Source organism: Perissodus microlepis, chromosome 3, assembly GCF_051167445.1.
Source record: "Perissodus microlepis isolate ML-2025 ecotype Zambia chromosome 3, ASM5116744v1, whole genome shotgun sequence".
In the NCBI taxonomy this organism is placed as follows: Eukaryota; Metazoa; Chordata; class Actinopteri; order Cichliformes; family Cichlidae; genus Perissodus; species Perissodus microlepis.
In genome coordinates this window covers 8,289,742-8,316,578 of record NC_140463.1, presented here as the reverse complement: position 1 = coordinate 8,316,578, position 26,837 = coordinate 8,289,742, and the positions used below count along the sequence as shown (strand labels likewise).

The following is a 26,837-nucleotide window of genomic DNA, read 5'->3' as shown; positions in this document are numbered from 1 at the left end:
TAAGTCATATTTCCTGTTTCAGAGCTGCTGATTGGCTCTTTGGGCCCTTTACCTTCAGGAGGTCATGGACGAAGCACTGAAGTCATTTATCACGTAAAAAATATTTTTAGTTTATAATAATTTGATAAATAATAAAATATTAATAAAAACTGGAGGGTTTTTTAGAACTTAGATTTTAAGCTATTTATGCCTTTTTTGCTGCTCTTTTTTAAACTTATTCCCTTTAAACTGTATTTATTCTTTTTAAAATATATTGGTTATTGCACTGTAGAGGCTGGTGAGAAACAGTATTTCGTTTCAGGCTGTGTAACACGAAATGACAATAACCAATAAAGTCTTGAGAGCTGCCATCATTGTTCCAGCAGGAGGCAGTAATACACCAAACTGCACCTGTTGTGCTGAAAAGGTGTGAGCATGTGCAGTAACTCAGTAAGTTACCTGAATATCTCTCTCTCAGACACACACACACACACACACACACACACACACACACACAGTACTGATACTAATGACTCGCTCTCAAATCTATTTGGGTTTAATGTCAGGGTATATTTGTGGATGAAAGTTTTGGTAGGACACATGATGTGGACAGTCTGGTAATCCCAGAATATTTTAATGTAAGAAAACTCCAGACAGCTCTGGAGAAAGTTTCAGATTCAAAGCCCTGGAGTGTTTTACATGTTATTCTGTTGGATTAAATCTGACGGAGCTGATTTATAAACACTTCACTGCCAGGTATCAGGTGACCTGCAGAGACTGATCCTACAAACACTCAGAAACAGAGTAAACCAAACTGCACCACAGTGATCAGACGAAACCTTCCTGACATGAACACAGCTCCTCAGTAAAAACTATGAAAGGAGGCTGGTGCTGCTTCACGTTTACACACAAGAAGGAGGTCAAAAAATGTAAAAACAGAGATTGTTTTTAAACCTGTAAAGGGGGAAATCCCGACGAACCAATCCACAGCCAGAAAAGAAGACTAACTCTGTGCTGCTCCAATCAGGAATCAGCTCTGTTACTGTGTGAGTGTGTAAAGTCACAGAGTAACTGGTTTCAAATGTATCTATAAAGTTTATTCACATTTTATTTAGGCTTCAAAAAACAGTCCAAGTTTATTTCTTTGGACTTTGTTCACTTAGTGCCACCTGGAGGACAGTCAGCTCCCTGCAGCAGCTCTGGAGGACTGTTAACTGATGAAGAGCTCGGACTGCACAGCCTGCTTCATCACTGACTTCTTTAAATAAACATGACCACGATCAGTTGCAGCACCTCAGACAAACATTTGTTACACAGCAGCCGCCTTCACACCGACTGAGCTCCATCACAGCTTCAGAGCTCAGCTTACTAAAGTCCAAAGTTTATTTCCTCTCAGGTTTCTTACTTTCAGTAAAGTTTCTTTTAGAGCCCTGACAAGCATCCTGCAGCATCTGGAGCAGCTGTGTGGTGCTGTCATGGCAATAAGGATCCAAATCTGTGGGGATGTTTCCAGCAGGGGTTATAACCTGCAGTCAGCAAGGTGCACCTAATAAAGTGGCAGTGTTTATGTCACAGTGCAGCACCATCAGAAAACGGTGGTTTACATCTCTGTTACAGGAAACCTGAAGAGTTAAAACACAAGAGAAGAAAATCTAAACGTTACACAAAGAACATAAAAGAACTAAACTAAACTTCACAAATGATGCTTTAAATGAAAAATAAATCCCTGTAAATAATTCAACAGGTCACATATTAGAACCACCTTAACTAAACTCTGTAGCCGGTCACTGTGGTTTGTCCCAGCAGCTCTTAGGAAACAAACTGCTAACTTCAGTGTCAGCACACACTGTTAGTAAACTATGCAACACTGAATTCAGGTTTCAGTTGTGTTAAGTTGTGAAGTTGTGATTAAAGTGTTCTTACTGACACAGGTAGGATGGTCAGGCGTCCTCTGTTCCTTCACCGTTCATGAACTGTCACTTATAAAATGCTGCCAAACATCAACTACACTCAATAACTAAACGTGTGCAGGTTAAAGTGATGGACGCCCAGATCTGCACTCCAAATACAAACAGACTAAAGGTGTTTCCTTCAGAAACAAAGACAATATTTACAAAGATCTCACAGGTAAATTGTGAGCGATCACAGCAGCATCTCATCCTGACTAACAGCTTTTAGATGCAGGGAGAGCGTCGTGGTTCAGAGGTGGTTCAGCAGATGATGAAGGCCTTTCTGTTGCATTGTGTAGTGCTGTGGAGGCCATGATGGTTGACTGGGTCTGGTTCTACTGAACTCACAAACACTTCTGAGGTATTTACACCTGAAGCCTCATTGAATGTGAGTCAGAAACAAACGGCTCACCTGTGATTAATGGATGTTTCCCTGCATTTTTTGGCTCTTCACACATGTTCATTATATTCTGATGATCCTGGATGGAGACAAACTACAGATAAGTGTGTTCAGCCCAACTAGTTTATCTCATTACAGCAGTTTGATGTTTCCCTTTGAATCCCCCTGAAGATCCTGACAGTGAAGCACGTACATAATACTCCAGCCTTTCAACTCTGAGCTTATTTAGTTCTATTAATACACTGAAATCTCATTTGTGTCATGAAGAAAGTCTTTAATCAAACAGAATTCAAAGATCAGAAACATTTCATATATGGAGTTAAACATGAATCATTGTTTCAACAATATATTTATTGTTGTCATAAACAGACAAGAAGACAACAACAAACTGCTCCTCCCATTCAACACATGTCAGTCCACATCCCAGCAAACTAAATCATCTCCATTTACACATCAAATAGAAACATGAATCACTTGTAATGATTAGAAACTTGATAGAATTTCAAATCTAGTTTGGGGAGTCATTCAGTGAGAAACAGTGAAATGATTTTCCATGTGAAAAGGTGGACAGCAGAAACAGAAAGAAACAGTGAGAACTAAAAGAGAAACAAAGAGCTTTGGAACAACGAGGCAGCAGGAGGACAGCTGCAGTTTAACAGCTTCAACTCACTGACAGGAAACAACATTAGAAATATCATCATCCTCAACTCATCTGCTGCACTGACACTGACACCTTCAACGGACACACCTTCACTTTACCAGCAGTAAAAATGTATGGAAACATCCTGTGAGTGAAAGTGTGTGTGAAGGTGTGTATGTGTGTGTTAGTATCAGGATCAGAGAACGACAGCTTTCCTCTGTTCCAGTCCAGATTCACTCTGATCCTCTGGAGCTTCTTCTGAACTGAGAGAGGAGTGACACCAGCTGATGGTGAGCGTGTGTAGTATTTAATTCCATCAGACCATATTATCCATAATCCAGAAAATATGTCTCCCTTCCTCTGCACAGACTCTGCTAACACACCCAGGAACCAGGTTGTACTGTCTCCAACTTCAACATCCCAGCTGTGAGTCCCTGAGTTAAAGCCCTCAGAGCCCAGGACAGAGCAGAACAAATCAAACCTCTCTGGATTATCAGGAAGCTGCTGTCTCTCTCCTCCTCGTCTCACACTGGTCAGATCTTCAGACAGGATGAGTTTTGGATGAGCAGTGTTTGGGTCCAGGATGAGAGGAGTGTAGGAGACCATGTCCTTCATGTTGTTCCAGATGTTGAAGGTCAGGTTGCCCAGGTGTTTGGCCTGGTCTATCAGAGCTCCTGAGGGCAGCTGTGGCTCATCCAGCAGGGGGCAGCGCTGGACTCTTTCCACTGCAGCCTTGTAGTTGTGCAGGAATGAGACGTCTTCAGCTCTCAGCTCCTCCTCTGTGGCTCTGACTGTGTCTGAAAGAGCTGCTATCTCTCTGCTCAGAGCCTCCATCTTCTCCTTCATCATCCCACTCTTCTGCTCCTCTTCCTCCTTCAGTGCAGCCAGCCTGGCCTCCTCTTCCTCTGCTAGAAACTGGTGAAGCTTCTTAAACTGCTCCTTAATCTGCCTCTCTGTGTGTCGGGCCTGGACCTTAATGTGTTCTGCTGTTTGATCAAACTTCACTTGAACTTCTTCACAAACCTTTAACTTCTTCTTTAAGGGCTCCAGAGTTTCCTGAAGTTCCTTCTTGTGTTGTTGTGCAGCTTCATCGATGGGTCTGAATCTGTGATTGGTGTGTTTTTCTGAGTCTCTGCAGACGACACACACTGGCTGCTGATGGTCCAGACAGAAGAGTTTGAGTTTCTCAGAGTGCAGACTGCAGAGAGCCTCTGAAGCTCTCTGATCTCTCTCCTGTAAGAACGACTCACACAGGTTCTTTAAAGCCAGACTTAAAGGTGGTTCAGACTTTGAAGATCTTCTCTTACAAACTGGACACTCGTGTGTTGGTCTCTCTCTCCACCATCTCTTCAGACAGTCTTTACAGAAGCTGTGGCTACATGACAGAAGAACAGGATCTCTGAAGACCTCCTGACAGACCGGACAGCAGAGATCCTCCTCTGATCTGGAAGCCATTGAGTCTGTGAGTGAAGCTGAAAACAGCAGACAGGAAGTACAGTCAGTCCTGGCTCCCCTCCCTCCTCTACCACCTTCACTGAAACTTCCTTTGAGTCGTGTTTTTGCTCAAACTCACATTCAGTGTGTGGAGCGTCAGCAGCTTGAAGCAGCAGTGTTGGAGTTTTCCACTTTTCTCTCCTGTAGCTGGACTCACTCAGAGGAAGCTGCTAGTTTGGTCTGAGCTCAGTCTGATCGTCTGTGCGTCTCTCTTTACTGAGGACGAAGAACTTCCTGTTTCCTGGTTTGTCCCATTTGAGTGACGTGAGGGGAGGAGAAAAAAGTTGCTGTTTGACTTTTAACTAAGGTGTGTTTCAATCCTGCCTGCAGCTCAAAAGCTGTAAAACAGGTTTTGTGTCTTTTCACCTCCACAGGTCACAACATGAAACCTGTTGTGAAGTTTATAAAATAAAGTGTCACTCGGTGGTGCAGCTGTTTGTCAGCTTCTATTTTAGACTTTGTTCTGGTTCTTGTTCAGGTTCCCAGCAGTGGGAGTGTAATGCAGTCACACACACACAGGTGGTGTTAAGGTGGATTCACTTAGTTACAGACAGTGGTGTTATTTCCTGTAACTAAGGGCGTGTTTCACTCCAAAGTTCAGACATTAACCTGCCAGAAGTTGTAAAAGTTACTAATAAAGAGCTTTTATCTCATTTCACATGTTGTCCACAATCTCCTCGTGATTACCTCTGGAAAGCCCCGTGGCACAGCTCTCCTTCCAATGCAGCTTTATGGTCATTGCTGTGGTTCCAGAATCTTCTCATGATGACCAGTAGGTCCCCAAACAGCATGACCTTTGACCTCAACCCCTGCCTGGGCTGTCAGCTATGGTCCCTACTTCTCGCTGGGTCTCTGAAGATTTCTCAGGAGATTCCACCCTTGGGATCATTTCTTCCAGCAATGCTGTGCTGCACCTGTATCTCCTTACTAGAGGAAAAACTTCTATTTGGAAAACATGTCAACCATCATCAAACCAAATTTTCCTTTCAGTTCAGTGAACTTCACTTCACTTATAAAAAAATATAATTATTTATTATTTATTAATTATATTATTCGTTTATCACGTTTTCACTTTCACTTATAGGCCATCAAAGTGTTTATTATCTTTACCCAAATAATTGGAGCAGAACTTAAAATCTATAAGCTGTAAAAACTTTATATTATACTTGTTCCATATTCAGTTTTTCAGCAAAACGTGTTTGAGAAAAGATTTGTTATTATATCTGGCGGAATAAATATATTTCAATAAATATTAACGTTAGCCTGCGAGTTTGTTCCAGTTTTGAATTTTGGCCCACTGTGTATTTGAGTTTGACACCCCTGATCTAACCTCTCTTCTTCCTCACAGCTCATCTGGTCGTGAGTCCCAACAGCTCTAATTTCTCTGAGGGAGATGTTGTGACTGTAATCTGTGAGGAGGACCAAAGCTTTTCTGATTGGGCTGTGAGGAGAAACACAAGCAAACTGCAGAGGGCTGAGTGTGGAGATGGGTGGGGACAACAGCAACGTGATCAATCATGTTCAATCAGTATGCTGGTGCCTCACGACACCGGAGTTTACTGGTGTGAGTCCAGTAATGGTGTCATCAGTAACCTGGTTAATATCACAGTCACTGGTAAGCTGATCACTCTCACTTTACTTCTCATTGCATCCACAAATTGAGCTGAACAGTGCAGGTACATAGATTCTGTGCTGTTCTTCACTGATCACCTACCTGACTGACAGAGTAATGAAGGACTTCCCTCCCTGGGTGCTTCTTAATGTGTGAGGATATTCTCCATTACTGCGTTAAGACTTCCTTATTTAGATCTAAGCTCTGGATTATCTTGCATGTCTTGTGGCTCCCAAATGTCTCTTAATTTATTATCATCTGTAGCCTCATACTTTAGCTTTACTTGGCAAATGTGAATGCTTTGTGTGCTGACAAACCCTTTGGCATGTAGTGTTTTTACAAAAAGCCTTATAATTGCCTAATTTTGTGTTTTTGTTCTGTTACAAAAGCAGGCATTCTTACTGTTGTTTAATATTTTAATCAAACCTTTAAGTTTAATTCAACACAAAAAACCCCACTGTAAACAAATCCACAGTACAAAACAGAACCAAACTCAGCAGCCAAACAGTTTGTCCTCAGTGCAGGTTGACATTCAGAAAAATCAGCTGCCTCAGCTTGGATGGGCTGATGTGGTTTCTCCTTGCCCAGTTTTTGAGAAGACTCTCCAAAGGAACAGATGTTGCCACAATGCACAGTCTCCCCTCCATCACCTTCAACAGGTAGGGAAAGACTGTGGCCTTGGCCTCCCACCAGCTCTGTGGGCCTTCTCCTTGTTGGATGAGGGGCTCCTCAAGATAACATTTCATCTCCATCATAACATCAGCTGTAGTATTTCTCTTTGCAGCATCTCCTGTAGCTCTTTCATCAAAGAGGCTCCACACAGCAGACGTTTGTGGCTCCTCCTTCACTTGGCCCTGTAATGGTGGAGCTGGGTGGGAGTGCACTTTGCTGCTGCAGTTATTCTCTGAAGTGCCTCATCAACAGCTCTGTTGTCACTGAATGCAAGCTTTTTAAATCTACCATCCAGTAATGCAGTTTCTGAGTGGACGGTGTTGAACTCCACACACAGAAATTTTCGGTCCATGAACAAAGAGCTGCAACCACTTCCTTCACTTTCTGCACGGTTACGGTCAGTTGGTGTTGGGCTGTCGCTCGCTGAAGACCTTTGCAAAGCAGGAGCACTTTGGAGGCTGTGACACAGCTGAAGGAGAGAAAATGCAACTATTATTATTATTATTATTATTATTATTATTATTATTATTATTATTATTATTATTATGTGGCGTACAGCTTTTTGCAATTCAGTTTTGTCTATCATATGTGCTGTTTTTGCTGTTCGTGACTGAATAGTAATAGAAAAAAACAACTGTCCTTGTTACGTATCTGCATTTATCTCCACAGTCACCTCATATGGTTGCAGGACGGTGCAGCAGATCATCAGGTTTAATGTATGCAACAGACATGGGTGGTGGGTCCACTTCATAATTTGTAATTCTTAAAAACAATAAAACTCTTATTAGCTCTTCTACCAAGTCTTCTGCAGTGTGTCTGTCCATCAGCTAAGAGGCCATCTTGTAATTTTCAATAAAGTGGAAGATCTAGAGGTCCAGCAGTCAATCATCAGACACACTGGTGGAGCTTTTTTCACCCTGTCTTGCCATAATGGACGTTCTGTGTCATATAGATTTAGAATCATTGTTACAGACATTGTTTTTCTACTCGGTAGAGTGTAGGTGGGATTTAAGGCTTTGATGGGTTATACTTACACTACTAGTAGCTGCTGCAGCAGTTGTTGTTGATGGTTTGGGACCAGACAGCCCAGAGTCGAGCCAGCTTGCCCTCTCTCCTCAAACTGCACTGTGGGATGGAGAATTGTGACGTGTCTGGGCAGGTTTGTGGCGGAGCCTGCACTCACTGCTAATTTTATTTTACAGTGAAGCCACTCTGCTCTGCTATTCCCAATATCTTTCACCTGCAGCCAGATGCTGCTTCGTTTACAGGTGTCAGTCATATTTATGTGTTTTTGTGTCGCACTCTCCTCCACACTGCTGTCTGTCATCTCACAGGTATGATGTGCGGAGCGATGCTGAAAAATTGGAACTTCCAATCCCAGCGTTTCATGTTGCAGGATCAATTCCCATATGAAAATATCAATATCTAATTTGATGACATTTGTTTTTCATCATAAATATGACAGACCAAAGCAAATTCGGCAATTAGCGGGATGGTCTGCAATACCCTGTTGATAGGAACTACACTCACCACTTATCTTATACAGTATAAGATAAGATCATCTTTATTAGTCCCACATGTGGGAAATTTGTTTTGTTACAGCAGAAAGTGGACAGTGCAGTTACATAGCAAAAATGAGAGAACACTGGAATAGAATAAGAATAAGATACTGTACACAACTGTACCGAATAGAATAGAATAAAATAATAGGATAAAAATAGAATACAAATGCTATATACAACTGAGTACAAATACAACGTTGTCAGAAAAAGAGTATTACACTAAGTCCTATTGCACATGTGTGTGTTTGATCAGCTGCAAAGTCTTTGTTGTGGAGTCTGACAGCAGAGGGGAGGAAATCTCTCCGTCCCACATCGTGGGTGCCGCAGCCACTGAAGGAGCTGCTCTGAAGTGCTATAAAGTTCTGTGATGATAAATACAGATTTACAGCTCAGATCATACTGAGTTGATTATGACTGATATAAATATGTGATAGAATAATAATAAATTGAGTAAATTGTGATTGACAAACAGTTTTAAAGAGAAAGTGTGTTTGAATTAAAAGGGATTAAATCTATAATGAACGTGTTGATGGAATTTCTGTGTTAAGAAGTAATGGCAATAAAAAAACCTTTGGCTTAGTTTAAATTGTGTGAAAGGTCAGAGATGGAGAGAACACCAGGCTGGGGCTGAATATCAGTGTATTATATGCAAATCTGATTGGATGACAGGACAGAGCATAAACTGAAGCTCGCATGGATGTTCTGGGTCTCCTGCCTCTGTGAGATCAGCAGGTCAAAGATTCAATACCAAAACTTCGTTGTTCCAGCAGCGACGCCGAGGGCAGTGAGCTCTAAAACCCTCCCAGATGAAAACGTGCCCGATCGAGAGGTGATCTGCTGCTGATGGGTGACCGAACCTACTCAGGTCTCCAGCTCTTATCAGAGGAGGCAGTGAAGACACCTGAACTTCAAGGCAGTCAGGCTGGGCGAGTCTGTGATTACATACTTTTATCTAAGTACAATCTGAGTATTTTACCTGTAAGTCATTTTACAGTATTATGTTATATTGTGAGTACTTTTTACAGATCTTCCTAGGTTGAAAATTAAACAGTACTAAATGTAACAAGTAGACAGCAGCACTAAAGTCATCAGTTTAATGGACACAGAGGAAGCTTTTCAAAGGCTTAAGAAGAATAACATGATGCTAGAACATCACATTTTATAATATGACAGTAAAAATAACTCACAGAGATCATCTTCTATGTTTTCCTCCATAAGGGAGGCGAGCCTGGGTCCAGCTATTTGAGTGGTGTCTTGTTTTGGTGAAGCTTTTAAATTGCTTGGCCTTTGAGGCCTGCATGGAGCTCATAGAGTAGGCTGACACTAAGCGCAGAAAAGGCCCACAGTGGGTGCACACACAGGATACAGATCCAGAAAGCACCTATCTGTCAGTTCATGATCATGATCAACAACCACTGATCAAAGCCCACTGATCTCTGACCTCCCAGCCCATTCTTCCTTCAGTGGGCTGGTTTCAGTCATTATGCAAATGTTCTGTTTATAAGATTGAGGAAACCTGCAGTCAGCTGAGACTGAAGAAGTCACTTGGATGAGTGACGAAACGTTTCTCCCACAAAACGCTACGTCCAGATGAACAGAATCAACTTTTGGAGATTTACTTACCTGGATGATTGAGCATGCATCAAGACGTTTGGCAACTGTAGCAGTCGTGGAAAATTCCCTCTGTGGCAGAAAATCTCACAAATGCAGTTTTGATACCAATAAATGGATAAAAACTGGAGGAAATCCTAAGAGGCCTTGAAAACTCCTAAATGGAAGTAGCTTCTTCTGCTGGGTCTATTCTGTTGGTCTGAGACTGGCTTCCTTCATTGGCTTCCTGTTGAATCCAGAATTGAATTCAAAATCCTGCTCCTCACATACAAGGTCTTAAATAATCAGGCCCCATCTTATCTTAATGACCTTGTAGTACCATATCACCCTATTAGAGCACTTCGCTCTCGCTCTGCAGGCCTACTTGTTGTTCCTAGAGTATTTAAAAGTAGAATGGGAGGCAGAGCCTTCAGTTTTCAGGCCCCTCTTCTGTGGAACCAGCTTCCAGTTTGGATTCAGGAGACAGAAACCCTTTTTCCTTGTTGATAAAGCATATAGTTAGCACTGGATCATCTCATCCAATGATGAAATTAGTTCTTTTTATTTTTGCCTGTCCTGATTGGTTCTTTAGCCTTTACCAAGTGGATCATCCATTTGATTGACCTTTGTTTGTTTGCAGAACCAGGAAAAGGGAGGAGACAAGACAAGATGTGGAAGAGATCCAGAAATTAATAATAACTAATGATTAAATACAGAGGTGACCACCTCTGTATTTATTTCACTCACCACGTGATCCCATCTGCCTGGACTGTCTCTCTAATCTGTTTAAAGCTTTAAACAGTGAAATCAATAACTGATGTGTCCCAGCTGTGTCCCAATTCATTAAAAATTATCATAAAAAAGGAGGTAGACTTTAGAAACACTGAAATTTCTAAAGTCTCCACTAAATCAGGGTCAGATGTGTGTGAAGGTCCAAGACGTTTGCTGGATGCGAATTATCATGTGCAATGCTCCAGTTTGACCTCATGGGGGCAGTGTTGTTTTACACTCAGACTGCAGGACATCATAACAGTGTTGGAGTGTGAAAGTAAATCAGCTTTTCTCTCAGTGTATCCAGAGTGATCTCTGATGACATCAAACTGTTTGTGTGTCTGTTGTCACAGCAGCAGCCATCAGTGACAGCAGCACACAAAAGCAACACAACAGCAGGTTTAAATACTCAGAGGAACAATTCATTTCAATGTCTGACCAGTTTGTAGTTTGTGTTTGAGTTCAGTTTAAAAACTTTAAAATACTGATCACAAGTTTCAAACAAACAACATATAAGAACATAAGATGGAAACAAACACAGACAGAGTGAAACAGAGTTTGTTTCCTTCCTGGTTTCCTGGTTTTTGTATGTTTGTCACACTTAAATGTTTCAGATCAAACACATTTAAATATTAGACAAAGAAAACACAAAATGAAGTTTGTAAATGAAAATGTTTGTTATTAAGGGAACAAATCCAAAGCTACATCATCCTGATCTGAAACATTTAATAAGTGTGACAAATATACAAAAACAGCAAACACGACTCTCCAGCTGCCCTGGAGCAGATTGTAATCATTGCTCCAGACGAGCTTCATCATGTTTCAGACACACCTTCATGCTCAGTGCAGCCGTTACCTGTGTGCTCTAAGAGAAGCAGGAATATTTAGGGTCAGATTTACTAACATGTGGAGCAGCAGCAGCCGCATCACAAAATTTAGTATGTTATTTATTTGTAATTTTTAGTTTTATATCTCTTGGAGAGATATATCTTTTGTATACTTATAAATGCACCATGTGGTAAGCTGTATACTGTGTATACTGCTGTATTGACAATAAAGCTCTTGAATGTGTATCTGTAAGAGTGTCACTGTCAGGAGAAGTGTCTGTCATAGTTGCTGCTGGGAGCAGTTATTACTGGGAGGGAGATGTTATCAGAGTTATCAGAGCTGTCATCGGCTCAGAGTCGTTAACATCTTATTAAAAGTAAAGATGTGCACATACAGGCAGATAGATAGATAGATAGATAGATAGATAGATAGATAGATAGATAGATAGATAGATAGATAGATAGATAGATAGATAGATAGATAGATAGATAGATAGATCACTCATTGTCTTTGTCTTTAAAAACCAAACTTTTATTTCCAGAGATATAAAAAAAAACAAAGTTAAACAAAACAGTGTTAAAAAAGGGCACAGCCGAGCAAAACACCACAAACACAAAAACAAGCTGTTTAAAGAAGGTCACAGACACAAGAGTACAGAAGTGGAGCAAGGTGGAGCAGTTCAGTGATGTAGGTGGAGGCTTCACACTGTCAGGTCATAAAAAACTGAACCTCTAACAGTGGAGAGATGTTTGGAGTTAAAGCTTTGTCAGGCCAGAGAACAGAGCATCAGTTCGTCACACTGACCTCACTGCTGTAATGATTAAGGACGTCAGAAATCCAGAATCCACTTCAGGACATGTATGACATCATGTCACCCATAAAGGGTTCAGCCATGAACTGGGTCTCATGTGAGCCATATGAGACCCAATTCTGTCTCATTAAAGATACACAAACATGAGTGTGTACATCATGTTTGTGAGTTTGTATGAAAATGTTTTCACAATGTCAACTTTCCCTAAAATCACAATGTTCCTTAATTTTAGCCAAACTGGTGGATCTGAAAATCCATCTGAACAGACACGAGTCAAACTTGTCCCAAAACACTGTCAGTGTACAAAAGTTTGCATCATCTGTACAACAGTATAAAATATTTAAATGCATTCATTGTCGTGTATTTTGGGTCAGTTTAGGAAAAGTCACCAAGTTTCAGCCCAAACTGAGTCTATAACAGTTTGTAAACTCTGTCAAATTTGATACGATGGATTTACAAACCACGGAGAACAAAGTACAAGCTGTCTTCCAGTGGGCTGGGCTTAAGGAGGAAAAGTCACATGAGGCATCATCAGTTTCTTTCTGTCCTTGATCATGTTTTTCATCATGCTGGGTAACAGTGACTTCATGGAACATCAGGCTCAGCTTTATTCAGCTTTGAATACTTTACAGCCCTTTCAATTGTTTTTTTACGTTTTTTTCTCTGGTTTTGTTTTCTTGTGCTAAAACCCCTCTCATATTTTCTGCAGATCAGATTAATAAGAAGAGCAACAACAACAAGAAGCACAGCAGAAACTGACAGACCAACTATCAGTCGAGCAGATCTGTCCTCCTTTCCTCCATCCTCCTCCTTCCCTCCATCCTCCTTCTTCCCTCCATCCTCCTTCCCTCCATCCTTCTTCCCTCCATCCTCCTTCCCTCCATCCTCTGTGTCTCCTCCTGTCTGACCTGCAGGTGAGAAACAGGTGTGAGGTGTCAGCTGTCAGGTAGGTGATGAGTGAAGAACAGAACAGAATCCGTTTCCTCTTCTAGTTCAGGACAACAGATTAATACAAACTATTCACAATATGTATAAAGTGAGAAAATACTGGTGGATTTTTCGAGCTTCTTAAAAGGAAACAGATGTTCTGACTAAATATGACTAAAACTGATCCAGCTGTTCTTTATTATTTGACTGGATTAAACGTTTTAAACAAACTTGAAGAAGTCCAGCTCCTTACAATAGTTTTTTACAGTTGTTACACAGACAAACTGTGTATTATTGTCAGGGTCCTATGTCTGAGCGACCCAGGATCCCTGAGCAGTTATGGACTGGTTATATTACATGTATTTTTGGTGTTGCTGCCCCTCTTCTCCATGTTTGTAGATATGAGTGCGTATGGGTGCAGGTGTGTCTGAACTCTTGTTTACAGGCACCTTCAGGCCTGGTGGGTGTGGCCCTGCTAGGGGACTGGCCACACCCGAAGCCACACACCTGCTGCTGATCAGGGCTCGTCGGGGGAGCTACTTAGGAGAGTCTTGGAGCTCCCACAGATGTGGGATTACTGCGTGAGACTCCCAAGTTAGTGTGTGTGTGTGCCCGCGGAGGTCAGTGTTTAACGGCTGCCTCTATTGTTTTCCTACAGGAGGAACGTGGAGAGGAAGGACAGCACGCACAGGGTGTGCACAGTCATGACAGCGGGGAGCACGAACACGGACGCCAATGGACACACACGGGAGCCTTGGGGAGCACGGGGATTAATTGTGCATCGATATTTACCACACTGTAAATAAACGCACTGTCTACACACAGAGCTCCGCGCCTGGGTCCTCCTTTCCCCACATCCCCACGGTCTGCCAGCCAGACTGTGACAAATATGGCTGTTATTTATTTTCTCTGGCAGGTAAGTCTAATTTATCAGCAGTTTATCACAGCTGGTCACAGAGATACTGATGATTTCAGCATGAGAGGTTCAAAGCCACACTGTGATCAGTCTCAGGAGTTTGGAAACTGCTTACAGATCAGTAACTCTGCTCAGCTGGTCTCATTGCAGCGAGAGGGCAGCCATGTTTTTAACACAGCTGCAGTAAAGATATATACTTTACAATAAGCACTGCCTGTATTCAGATAAACTGCCAGCTTAGTTTGATTTGATCTAAAGCTGACAGAGTGACAGCAGCCGTCCTCTCTCTGTAACAGCAACACCTGAAACATGCAGGGAGCACCGAGTCTGCTCAGCTACACATGGACTAAACTCTAAGGTTAAACTATCAGGACATAATATAAGTCAGTAAATTAATAAATAAAAAACTAGCTCAGCTGGAGTCTCACATTGTCACAGATGAGGATGATAACACTGACTCCAGAGTGAGCAGGACACATCTGTGCTAAAGGAAACTGATGGAGGCCATCTGAGTGTGGGTGGATGCTGGACTCCAGCAGTCAGTCAGACGCTTGTCTCCATTCGTACGGTTTGATGCACTTCATATATATAAAGGGTAACTTGGTTGGATGGGACAGAGAGCTGTGACCATTGACCAGATCACAGGTACAGCAGAGTTTTAGCCTGATGCTAAAGAAGCACATTTTCAAACACATGATGATTTACTTTTCAAAAGTCTCAAGCCAAACATGACCCCTGACCCCACATGGTTGTTAAAGATGTGGTGGGAGCTAAAGAAAGATTGGAAATTATATCCATGAATTGTCACATCAGCCAGTGTGTGCTCCAGCCGTGCTGAAATAGTGCAAACGTGCTTTTGTTTTGTTCTGGCTGTTTCAAAGCAAGACGGTGACTGTTCTTTGGGTGAGATCACGTGTTTCCTGTGTAATCTAAGTTTCATGTTTACAGACGAGTTAGAGAGCAAGAGAAGAAGAGACGGATTCATAAATGTCTTTGTTTCTGCTCTAACCAAACAATGCTGCTCTACAACTCTACACTACCAGCCACAAAGACAACAGCTGGAGAAACATCTGTCTACCTCTGACATCCACCAGCTCATCCATACAACAAACAAACATCAGCAACCAGGAAGCAGCTTCACCTCTGGGGCGATCGTGGCTCAAGAGTTGGGAGTTCGCCTTGTAATCGGAAGTTTGCCGGTTCGAGCCCCGGCTCCAACAGTCTCAGTCGTTGTGTCCTTGGGCGAGACACTTCACCCGTTGCCTATTGGTGGTGGCTAGAGGGCCCGGTGGCGCCAGTGTCCGGCAGCCTCGCCTCTGTCAGTGCGCCCCAGGGTGGCTATGGCTACAATGTAGCTGCCATCACCAGTGTGTGAATGTGTGTGTGAATGGGTGGATGACTGGTTGTGAAAAGCGTTTTGGGGTCCTTAGGGACTAGTAAAGCGCTATACAAATACAGGCCATTTACCATTTTACCTCTGATCACACACACACTCAACTCTACTCACTCACCTGGAGGAACACTCAAGTAGACGATACTGATGATCTTCAATGAGCCGGTTCTTTCATTGAGGACACGACACATGTATGTTCCAGTGTCATTAATCGTCACATCCTTCAGATTCAAAGACACGTCTCCATCCTTCATCTGTCTGTCCTGCAGATCCACCCGGTTCTTAAAAGGTGGATGCTGGTCATCTGTAACAAAGCGACCATCCTGGTACAAAAGCACAAATCCTGGCTTGTCAGTTCTGCTCCATACTAAACTTCTGATCTTCTTGGTTGGAGCTCGACATGTCAGAGTGACATTCTGTCCAGACTCAGCTGTGATGATCTTTGGGTCTGAAAGAGGAAACAACACAGAGCAGAGAGGTTAAAGGTCAAAGTACAATTATGATCAGAATGATTGACTTTAAATATTTTGTTTATTTCCTTTGACATTTGAGTTTTTAGTCATGTTGGATTTAATGAACCTCTGAACATCCACCAGGTCACCAGTGACTAGGGATGGGTACCGGTATAAAGGCTAAAACGACCAAAGAAAAAGTGGAAAACAGTTAAACATGAGAGGTTTTTGGACAAAGTTTGTGTTTTTTCCATTGTTTAAGCCCTGCTTCCAGCCAAGAGTGATACCATATATGACCTATAGCTGCAGAAAAGGCTAACATTGTTATCTTTTTAGGAGAAGCTTTTGGACCAATTTTGTGTTCTCCATTTTTTAAGCACCGTTTAAGCACCGGCACCGTTTCAAAAGTACCAGTTTGGTCCTGGTATCAGATAAAACCTAAACGATACCCATCCCTACCAGTGACCCACTGAGGGGGAATTTTAGCCTCATGCTAAACATGCAAAGTGTCAGAAACGACAAGATGTTAGCTTCCACAGAACAACAACATGTGCTGGTAATAAGTAAGAACAAGTCAACTCTACACTACCAGCCACAAAGACAACAGCTGGAGAAACATCTGTCTACCTCTGACATCCACCAGCTCATCCATACAACAAACAAACATCAACAACCAGGAAGCAGCTTCACCTCTGATCCCACACACTCAACTCTACTCACTCACCTGGAGGAAAAACAGCCAGGTAGATGATGCTGGGAATCTTCAATGAGTCTGTTTCTGCCATGAAGACATGACACTCGTATGTTCCAGCATCATTAATCGTCACGTTCTTCAGAATCAAAGACACGTCTCCATCCTTCATCCGTCTGTCCTGCAGATCCACCCGGTTCTTAAAAGATGGATGCTGGTGTGTTGAATTAGAGAGACCATCCTGGTACAAAAGCACATAATCTGGCTTCAGGTCAGATCTTGTCCAGTTTAAAACTGTAACTGTGTTGTTTGGAGCTCGACATGTCAGAGTGACGTCCTGTCCAGACTCAGCTCTGATGATCTTTGGGTCTGAAAGAGGAAACAACACAGAGCAGAGAGGTTAAAGGTCAAAGTACAATTATGACCAGAATGATTGACTTTAAATATTTTGTTTATTTCCTTTGACATTTGAGTTTTTAGTCATGTTGGATTTAATGAACCTCTGAACATCCACCAGGTCACCAGTGACCCACTGAGGGGGAATTTTAGCCTCACGCTAAACATGCAAAGTGTCAGAAACTACAAGATGTTAGCTTCCACAGAACAACAACATGTGCTGATAATAAGTGAACATAATGTGTGAGAGAAAGCAGCCTCTCATTATAAGACACTGTGAGTCTCTGCATGCTGCCTTTATGGAGCTACAGCTGTTTGTGTACACTCAACAAAAAGCTTTGTTGCTGCATACTGACTCCTGACACTACAACACATCACACTGACACACACATTACACTTCTTTGTCTCTGTCACAGCTGGATTACAGATGTTAAGTAAAAACAGACTCCACCCACCCTCGTGTCCACACAGGCAAACTAAATCCATATTATTATTATTATTATTATTATTATTAACAACATGTAAACTAGTCGATACTGGTCTATTTTTGTCAGATAAACTCAGTTTAGTTTCTAACTGTAAACCTCACCTGCAGAGACGAACACGACGACGACAGCAAACAGCAAAGTGGAGCAGCGTGATGCAGTTAAGGCAGACATTTCCGTGTCATTATTACTGATCATCCAGCGCTTCTTTGATTTGTTCTGAAGTCTAAATCTGTCGCTACTTTCAGCGAATAACTGAACCTGAGTTTAAAACCTGATGAGATTCAATTAAATTTAAGGTTTAAAAAAAGCTGAAAGATTTAAGCAACTGACTCCACACTTCCGATTTAACTACTACTACTCAGTTTTGCCGACTCCTCGGTAAAGGAAATTTCTATTGGCTGTCCTAAAAGTCGCTAGAAGTCGTTAAATGACGTCATCACCCAATTTGAATAATTGTAACAGACGCTGTAGGAGAGAGAAATGACAACGTGGAAGAGACAAAGTCAGTTAAGAAAACACCCTAAAAGAATTTACTACATATTTAGAACTACAACCTTTTCATGTCACAACCCCAACCCTCCTTCTTTATGATTGGAATCAGTGCATCGATTTATTTTAGACAAAGAACAATGTTGTACATCTAGCGCTGCTCCAGTCAGTACGGGAGCGTCGCTCATGAGAGATTCATTTGCAGTTTGGACCGTAGGGTGAACATCTGTTCTGACAGCAGCTGGGGCGGTTGCTGTTCTGGCCATATACTGTGCAATTTTTGAGTCGTGCGACGGTTTTGGGGATCGGCCGAGTTTCGCCTTCATCGTGTGTCGTGCATCGTGTAGTATACGTGGTGTAACGAGAAGCAATTAACACCTCACGACCATCAATCGGGAGGATTTCAAACCTGTTTGAAGTCCTCTCGGCCGTCGAGAGGGTGTCTCCGCAGCCTCTCACACTGCGCACGCGCAAACACAGAAACGAAAGCGAAAAGACGGAGCAGCACGTGCAGTGCAGCGTGTGATCTGGACACAAGCGATGGAGGCACAACTTGTAGAACTTTGGAAAGCTCATCCGAGCCTTTTCGATGTGGCCTCACAAAATTATCACGACCACAACAACCGTGAAAATAATTGGATTTACACTGCTGCTCAATCACAGCTGCCTGATCAATGTTTTTCATTAGCAATTTAGCAAAGTTGATGGTGGTGGTGTGTGTGTCTGTGTGAGTGAAAGACAGAGAGGGAGAGCGAGCGACAGATTTTGTGTTATAAGCTTCATGTTATGGACGCACAGTATGAGCACTCAGGTCGTAACTTCTAACCCCTGCGAGTCAATCGTGCAGTTTGAGCAGAAGCTGAGTAACACGACTGAAAAAATCGCACAGTGTCTGCCCAGCTTAAAGGTGTCTGAAAAGTCGCTAAATATTGCGACAAAGTCGCTAAGTTGGCAACACCGCTACTACTACCTCTTCCGCAATTATGTGTTTTCCTCTGATTGGGAGAAAAGAAAGGGGAGTGTACGGAATGATTCGATTGTCTGTTGAGATTGTCATTGTTACTGTTCTAAATAAAGTTTATTTAAAAAATACGACTACCTCTATCTTTTTATCGCGGTGCGCAAACAACTTCAGGTGCCTTAGTGGATCGGAACAGCTTTTTCGCTTTTTCTCATATTAACCGCAGTTGCTCTTTAAAACCCAAATATTGTCCTATTAATTACATCACCTATATTCCTTTGAAATATTTATTTTACCTTTAACTGAATACAATTCTTCTGTCATTTAGTAACTTTTGTTACTAATTCCTTTCTAATGTATTTTTCCCTGTAATTTAACCAAAACTTCCTGTTGATTCCCTTTATTTTTCTTGTTTTTGACAAGGTTTAACTATATCATGTGCTATGTGTTTTTCACCACGTCCCTTTAACTTTGCCCAGTAAGTTAAAGCTGATGTCTTCTTATTTCTAACAGTAGTTCATTCATTTCGACTTGCAATTGAAACATGGGTGTAGTTTTAATGGCCCCAAAACACAACCTCAACACTTGATACTGGGTTTTATCCAAGTTATTTAACAATCCTTTAGCTGCTGAGCCATAGACCAGACATGCATAATCCATAACTGATCTAATGACACTTATATATAAAGCTTTTAATGTTGTTTTTTCTGCAACCCATTCACTGCTTTTTAAACATGTAAAATATTCAAAACCTTTTTATATTTCTCAGTCATTTCCCCAATATGTGTTTTCCATGTAAGCCTTTTAATCAAACCAGATACCTAATCACACGAGCCAAGGTGTGAAAATGAAGAGAGGCAGAGAGGAAAGGGCGATGGTTTTATGAAATCTAAAGGAAAGTGGTGGAAATGAGAAGTACAGGACGAAACAGGAGAGAGGAGACGATTATATCTCGACTGAGATTCGGACACACTGGTTTAAATAGCACATTTTTAATAAGTAAACACTGTACGTGTGACTGCAGTAGGGAAAAGGAAACAATAGAACATGTTTTATTGCATTGTCAGAAGATATTGAAAGGAGACAACTGATCAAAAAGCTGGACGATATGAAAGTGAAGTTGGACTTGATTGATTTATTTCGCATGAGCTCTATAAGTGAAAGTTATCAGGCTGTATTTTGGTTGTTAAGGCAGACCCATTTGTTCGGAAAGATTTAAATTATTATTATTTATTTATTTTTGTCATTTCGGTCCACACTCCACACCAGTTGGTGGCGGTAATGCACCATTTTGCTGTTTGCCGACCGCCAATAAACCCTATACAGAAGAAGAAGAAGAAGAAATCGAAAGCGTAGCCTCTGCATGAGCGTCTCAGAGACAGATTCGCAGTCAGTTACTTTCAGCTTTATTTAAACCTTAAATTTAATCTGTTGTAGTCAGATTTAAACTCAGGTTCAATTATTCAGTGAAAATACCAACAGACTCAGAACAAACTAAGAGTCAGATCAGCAGAAACAGAGAACACGGACATGTCTGCTGTAACTGCAACGCTCTGCTCCACTTTGATGTTTGTCGTGTTCGTCTCTGCAGGTGAGATTTAAATGTTTTAAGCCCAAATATATCTGACTCTGACATAAAGATGATTAATTAGTATCAGCCTCTTTATATGTTAACAAAATTTCGTAAAGAATTTTTTTATATGGATTCAGTTTCTCTGTGTGTGTGACGGAGACAAGAGGCTGAGTGGACACTTAACATCTGTGAGAGAGACAGAGGAAGTGTCCCACTTTAGCGACCGCACGCTCCGGAGCACGCGCAGTAGTGATGTGCGGATCGATCCTGAAATATCGATTCCTTCCATTTATGTCCTAGAATCGATTCTCACATTAAAATATTGATATTTTAGTAATTTAGGGTAAATTTGTAGTTTATCATTAACAGGAACACAGTGGAAAGAAACTATATCATTCGGATTGTCTACATTCAAAGGAACTACTTCCTCTTCCGCCTTTCATAGTCATGTGCGAAATATGGCTGTATACATGTAAGGCTGATATGGCCAATATTATAGTTATTATATTAATCATTATTAGTTATTACAGCAGTGAGTTTGAACTCTCAAATCAAATCACTTCTATTGTCACATCACATGTGCAGGTACACTGGACAGCACATGTGAGTGAACTCTGTGTCAAATACTGAGCTTCAGTAAAGACTCAAGTTGCAGTTATTTATATGTCCTATCACCTTAAATCTTCACTCAAAGACACTCAAGTATCTTTGACAGTGTATATGTAGATGTATTATATTTAACCTCCTAAGACCTGAACTCTTTCATGACATGCATTTTTAATTTCTCTTTGATATCTGGGCACATTGGGGCCTGATAAATGTAAAAACAGAGAATTATCAGATTTTTTTTTTTACCTTATTTTTGTTTTTAAGAACAATAAGATCCACATATGAGGATATTCGTTTAAAATATTTGACAGAACAGTGGCAGTATAATGTCCTCGTACGTGGATATCAGGCCCATGCAGAGCAAAATTGAGTATTTTGGTCTAAATAACCCAAACTGTGATGTCCACATCTGTGGACACCAGATCCCAGGAGGATAAGAGACAAATGTTCCTTCAGTATGTTGACATTACTAAATTTGGCTCAATGCTTACATATATGTGTAAAAAGAAAATGTATGAGCTGTGATAACTGTTTCTGATAGAATGAAGAGTAGACTGATATATTAAATATTCCTTTATTGGGTGAGAAAATCAGACCATGTCATAACTGCTTTAAGTCATACAGAATAGATATCAGAGCCTTAAACAGGCTGACTTCTGCTAAATGGGTCAAACTGGGCAGAAAGTACACAAACACATAACATCCTTATAGAATATGATGTTACACTATAGATCAACTTACCTCAGAATATATAAAGCATATAAACAATTACAGCAATATGATGCAACAAACACAGCAGTGCTACTAATCCAAAATACTCAAAGCTTCATAGAACTGAAACCAACATTTATTTTTAGCTCCATTCTGCTGCTGATACATACTTTAGGTTTCTGAATATTAAACTTGTTTCTGCCTTTCATAGTGTTCAACTTGAAGGCCCTGAGTACTTTCTCCCACACTGAAAACACTGGGATGATCAAATTATTTGAACATTACCTAATAAGACTGATTCAGGACAGACAATTAGTTATTTTAAACTTTCCTAGCAGTCCTTCACAAACAGGGAACAGTCTGTCTATTCTCTCCATCTGTCAGCTGCTGCTGGCTCTTCCTCCTCCTCTTCCTCACACACTGCTGAGTTTGTCCTGGTGGATCATCAGGGGTGCAAAGCCTCACAGATGATGTGCAGCAGTGGGTCCCTCAGTCTGTCCTCACTCTGGACACTTGCAGTTGTCACACATGGAAATCAAATGTGTGATAAGCTGCAGGATTCAAACACAAGTGTAACTTATAAATACATGTTCATACTTTTATTCCACAATCAGAGAAGGAAAAAGACAGAGTGCAGGACAGACAGACAGGTGACAGTCTCAGGTGTATACACTGCTACAAACAGGAGGATTTAGTGTTTGTGTTATTACGAGTGCTAAACAAGAAGAGTTCCCAGATGGTACAGTGGACACATGTGTGACTGCTGTGATTAAAGCATCTTTCTTTCAGCTTAACGAGTGAACCGTCAGCTCGTTCAAACACACGTCAAAGTCCGTTATATATTTTGCAGTAGAGACTTTAAAAGAGGCTTTAAAACCAAGTTAGTACAATTAATTAATGTCACATAACTTTGCCGACATGTGGCCAACAGTAATGTTTAATGTTCTTCGTTATTAAACATTCGCACATAAATAAGTGACATCATATTCATTACTTACTTTTGACAGTTTACTCTTCAGCCGCCCCTCTTCCACCGTTTTTTTTTTCCGGCAAAATTATCCACACCCACCGCCGCGCTATGAAGTCTGGGATATGTTGGGCCATGAAGTCTACACTGCCACATCCTTAAAATTCGGCCTTAAAGGCTGCAGACCCTGAATTAGGATACAGCCATAGACGGCTGCTGTAGATTCAAACAGTTTGACCTTTAACCTCTCTGCTCTGTCTTATTTCCCTTTCAGACCAGAAAATCATCACAGCTGAGTCTGGACAGAACGTCACTCTGACATGTCGAGCTCCAAACAACAACATCACAGCTGTAAAGTGGAGCAGAGCTGACCTGGTAGATAAACATGTGCTTTTGTACCAAGATGAGAAGTTTGATCCAGATCACCAGCATCCATCTTTTAAGAACCGAGTGGATCTGCAGGACAGACAGATGAAGGATGGAGACGTGTCTTTGATTCTGAGGGACGTGACGATTAATGACACTGGAACATACGAGTGTCATTTTTACATAAGAGAAACATGGAAATCCATCCTCAGCACCAACCTGACTATTGTTGTTGTCCCTCCAGGTGAGTGAGTAGAGTTGAGTGTGGCTGTGTCCCAATTCAGGGTCTGCAGCCTTAAAGTAGCCTCAACGATCCTCAAGGGCCGCGTACTTAAAGACCGCTAAGGCCGGAAGTGCGAGGCTTGTGAAATGGGACGGTCTAGCCCAGGTTGCCTAGCAACCATGATACTAACAGCTGGAAACGTTTCATACAGCTGTGTTTGACAGAAATGAAGGAGAAAATCTTTTGTTCATTTGTTTGTTTGTGTCTACATGAGCTTTGATCATTCTCTGTAAGATTAAGCTCAGCTATTGAACGGCGTATATTTGAAAGTAAAGGCTTTAAAACCAAGTTAGTACAAACGTCACTAATGTCACATAACTTTGCCGACATGTGGCCAACAGTAATGTTTTAATGTTCTTCGTTATTAAACATTTGCACATAAATAAGTGACATAATATTCAGTACTTACTTAAAGTTTACTCTTCGGCCGCCCCTCATCCGCCGTTTTTTTTCGGCAAAATTATCCACACCCACCGCCGCGCTATGCATTCTGGGATATGTTGGGCCACGAAGTCTACACTGCCACGTCCTTAAAATCCAGGGAAATGAAGGACGCATTTGAGGGCCGCATTTCGAGCAGCCTTCGAATTGGGACAGCCTTCGTCGCGTCGCTCTGACGTAATCGGCCTTAAAATGCGGCCTTTAAGGCTGCAGACCCTGAATTGGGATACAGCCTGTGTGTGTGATCAGAGGTGAAGCTGCTTCCTGGTTGTTGATGTTTGTTTGTTGTATGGATGAGCTGGTGGATGTCAGAGGTAGACAGATGTTTCTCCAGCTGTTGTCTTTGTGGCTGTTTTTTTTGTTTGTTTGTTTTTTACTTACGGTACAGAGTTGATTAATGTCTGAGCGAACTATGTTACTTTCTGTGTCAGACACTCTCGTTTTACCTGGTTAAATCACCATGGTAACTAATGTTAAAAACATAACCTGGTCATGTTCAGAGTTTTAGTTTAAAATCATCTGTAAGTATTTTCATGTCCAGCATGTGTTCAGTGTGATGTCGATTCTCTGCTGGGGGAAAATGTTTTATATTTGCAGCTTTTTAAACCGTATCTCACTAAAACCACTGAGTGTAACATCGCACTCACACTGGGATGTCTGAGTTTTAATTTAGTGATGTGTAAAATGTGTAAATGTTTTCGTACTTGATTCTAATCTATTGCCCAGGCTGCTGACGTTAAAGCTACTAGAGGATAAATTATAAGCTTCATCAGGATATTTATCCCCAAGAATACATTTTAAATCCAATTAATTTCATTTGATCAGCTGACACCTCACACCTGTTTCTCACCTGCAGATCCGACAGGAGGACACACAGAGGAAGGAGGGAAGAAGGATGGAGGAAAGGAAGGCAGAGGGAAGGAGGATGGACCTGTTGGACTGAAAGTTGGAGTGGCAGTTTCTGCTGCGTTTCTTTGTGCCGCTGTGCTTCTTGTTGTCGGTGTTGTTAGGTTTTGGATAAAAAGACGACTTCAATCTAAGACTTACGATGATCCAGAGATCACACGGCCTCTTACGTCTTCGCAGGACGACAGTTACACAGATGACCTGAAGATGAGTTAGAAATGAACCATCGTTAACATCCAGGTTAATTTCATTCAAATTAACTTTAAATTAAGCAGTTTTTTTGTGTTGGTTTAAAATATCAACCTCGTGTGGCCTTTTCTTCTTTAACTGCAGCACAGTGTGAAAAAAAACAAGTTTGTATAACAAGCTTGTTTTAGGAGCTATTATTTTGTTTTATATATTCGTATTTTTTATTTTTGTTACTTTAAAGTAAATCCAGCTTAAAATTTACTGCTCACAGAGGGATGCGAACACTGTATGAAACTAAAAATTCATGTGAACTGTAGATGTTTCTCTCTGACTCTGAACTGTGAACCTCGCCAGCTTCTATTCAGCTCTTGATGCAGGAAGATGAAGTGAATAATGTAAATGTCCTTAATGTGTCTTCATCTATATGTCTCATCTTTACATTTATACCTGTGTAATGTTGTTTTTTATTATGGGTGTTTTTGTAACGTACAGAGGTTGAAGGTTGAAAGGTTTTCTTTAAGTTCTTGCAGTTATGAAATTATGATCTTTATCTGTTTTGTGAACAGACTTATGATTGGCTGTTTCATGTGATGAACCAGAAATAAATGATTCATGGTGATGTTGTTCATCTGCTGCAGATTTCAGGCCTGACACGTCTTCTTTTCACCTCCACATGCACATCATGCTGCATTATACCAACATGCAAGTTGTTAGCTTGAGGATCACCTTGTAGCAAAAAAGCTATTTTATAACTGTACAGAATGGTGTTCATCAGTTTAATGCTGGATTGTGTTGCTGCACTAATCCTCAGTCAGAAGCCGTACATGCACGAGAATGTTTGTTTTGTATGCAATGTGACGGTGAATGAGGAGCAGACATTAAATGTTGTTTTTACAGCTCCAAATGTCAACAACAGTCACCTCAAGGTGCTTTATATTGTAAGGTAGACTCTACAATAATACATGATGTGGTTTGTGAAAAAGAAACATAATTGGCCTAAATCACTCACATAACAATCTTCTCATGGAGTTTCATCACCCTGATTTTGTAAGCAAGCAAAAACTGCATGGTGCATTAAGGATTCTGAACAATTCCTAAATGCACCACAAGATGGCAGTCCAACAGAATAACAGTTCACAATGTAACGCCTCTGTTTACCACAGCTACAAGAAGTTCAGACATGGAAATGAACAACTAAACCAGGGGTGTCGAACTCCAGGCCTGTAGAGCTGCTGTCCTGCAGGTTTTAGATCTCACCCTGGGTCAGCACACCTGAATCAAATGATTAGTTCATTACCAGGCTTCTGGAGAACTTCAAGACATGTTGAGGAGGTAATTTAGCCATTTAAATCAGCTGTGTTGGATCAAGGACACATCTAAAACCTGCAGAAAAAAACGTCTTTTATTTAAAGGACAAAGGCACACAGCGTTACAGACACTTGAGTACTTTATTTACACGGTTTATTCACCTTTATGCTTGTGCATCACCCCTCTCTCTCTCTCTCCCCACCAGTTGCAACATCCTGCTGAAATAGGGAAGGCATGATTAGATGATGGAGGACAGGTGTGTGGAGCATCCCCTGACACCACACCCCACTGCTCCACCCCTCCCTGCAGATGAGCCACAAACCACGCCCACCACAATGATATATTACTCCGGTAGCTGGACCCATAAAGACGACTCATCACACAAAGGCTCTTAACTAAAAGAGTTTTATTACAAGGAAAAGACTTAATAAGGGTTTATGATTGGGGAGGCTGAGTGACTTCA

General features: G+C 41.3%; 3 protein-coding genes across 3 annotated transcripts; 1 reads left to right on the top strand and 2 right to left on the bottom strand.

Moving 5' to 3' along the window:
- Positions 1 to 2,377: 2,377 nt before the first annotated feature.
- Positions 2,378 to 4,712, bottom strand: LOC146389746 (nuclear factor 7, ovary-like). Its single transcript, XM_084912945.1, has one exon. It carries the CDS (start codon positions 4,421 to 4,423, stop codon positions 3,032 to 3,034), a length of 1,392 nt encoding a protein of 463 aa, XP_084769071.1. The 5' UTR covers positions 4,424 to 4,712; the 3' UTR covers positions 2,378 to 3,031.
- Positions 4,713 to 12,031: 7,319 nt separating this feature from the next.
- LOC146389745 (V-set domain-containing T-cell activation inhibitor 1-like) lies at positions 12,032 to 17,909 on the bottom strand. Its single transcript, XM_084913241.1, has 4 exons — positions 17,673 to 17,909; positions 16,721 to 17,056; positions 15,663 to 15,992; positions 12,032 to 13,216 (listed from the first exon to the last, which is right to left on the bottom strand). Exons 1-4 carry the CDS (start codon positions 17,764 to 17,766, stop codon positions 12,894 to 12,896), a joined length of 1,083 nt encoding a protein of 360 aa, XP_084769367.1. The 5' UTR covers positions 17,767 to 17,909; the 3' UTR covers positions 12,032 to 12,893.
- A 2,438-nt stretch (positions 17,910 to 20,347) lies between these two features.
- Positions 20,348 to 25,705, top strand: LOC146389744 (butyrophilin subfamily 1 member A1-like). Its single transcript, XM_084913784.1, has 3 exons — positions 20,348 to 20,612; positions 23,156 to 23,491; positions 24,828 to 25,705. Exons 1-3 carry the CDS (start codon positions 20,552 to 20,554, stop codon positions 25,091 to 25,093), a joined length of 663 nt encoding a protein of 220 aa, XP_084769910.1. The 5' UTR covers positions 20,348 to 20,551; the 3' UTR covers positions 25,094 to 25,705.
- Positions 25,706 to 26,837: the final 1,132 nt, after the last annotated feature.

Coding starts and splice junctions, on each gene's coding strand:
- LOC146389746 (XM_084912945.1), bottom strand. CDS start 4,423: ATGGCTTCCAGATCAGAGGAGGATCTCTGCTGTCCGGTCTGTCAGGAG.
- LOC146389745 (XM_084913241.1), bottom strand. CDS start 17,766: ATGATCAGTAATAATGACACGGAAATGTCTGCCTTAACTGCATCACGC. Junction 17,057..17,672: donor CGTCGTGTTCGTCTCTGCAG/GTGAGGTTTACA, acceptor TTCCTCTTTCAG/ACCCAAAGATCATCAGAGCT. Junction 13,217..15,662: donor CTACTTGAGTGTTCCTCCAG/GTGAGTGAGTAG, acceptor TCTCACCTGCAG/GTCAGACAGGAGGAGACACA.
- LOC146389744 (XM_084913784.1), top strand. CDS start 20,552: ATGTCTGCTGTAACTGCAACGCTCTGCTCCACTTTGATGTTTGTCGTG. Junction 20,613..23,155: donor TGTCGTGTTCGTCTCTGCAG/GTGAGATTTAAA, acceptor TTTCCCTTTCAG/ACCAGAAAATCATCACAGCT. Junction 23,492..24,827: donor TATTGTTGTTGTCCCTCCAG/GTGAGTGAGTAG, acceptor TCTCACCTGCAG/ATCCGACAGGAGGACACACA.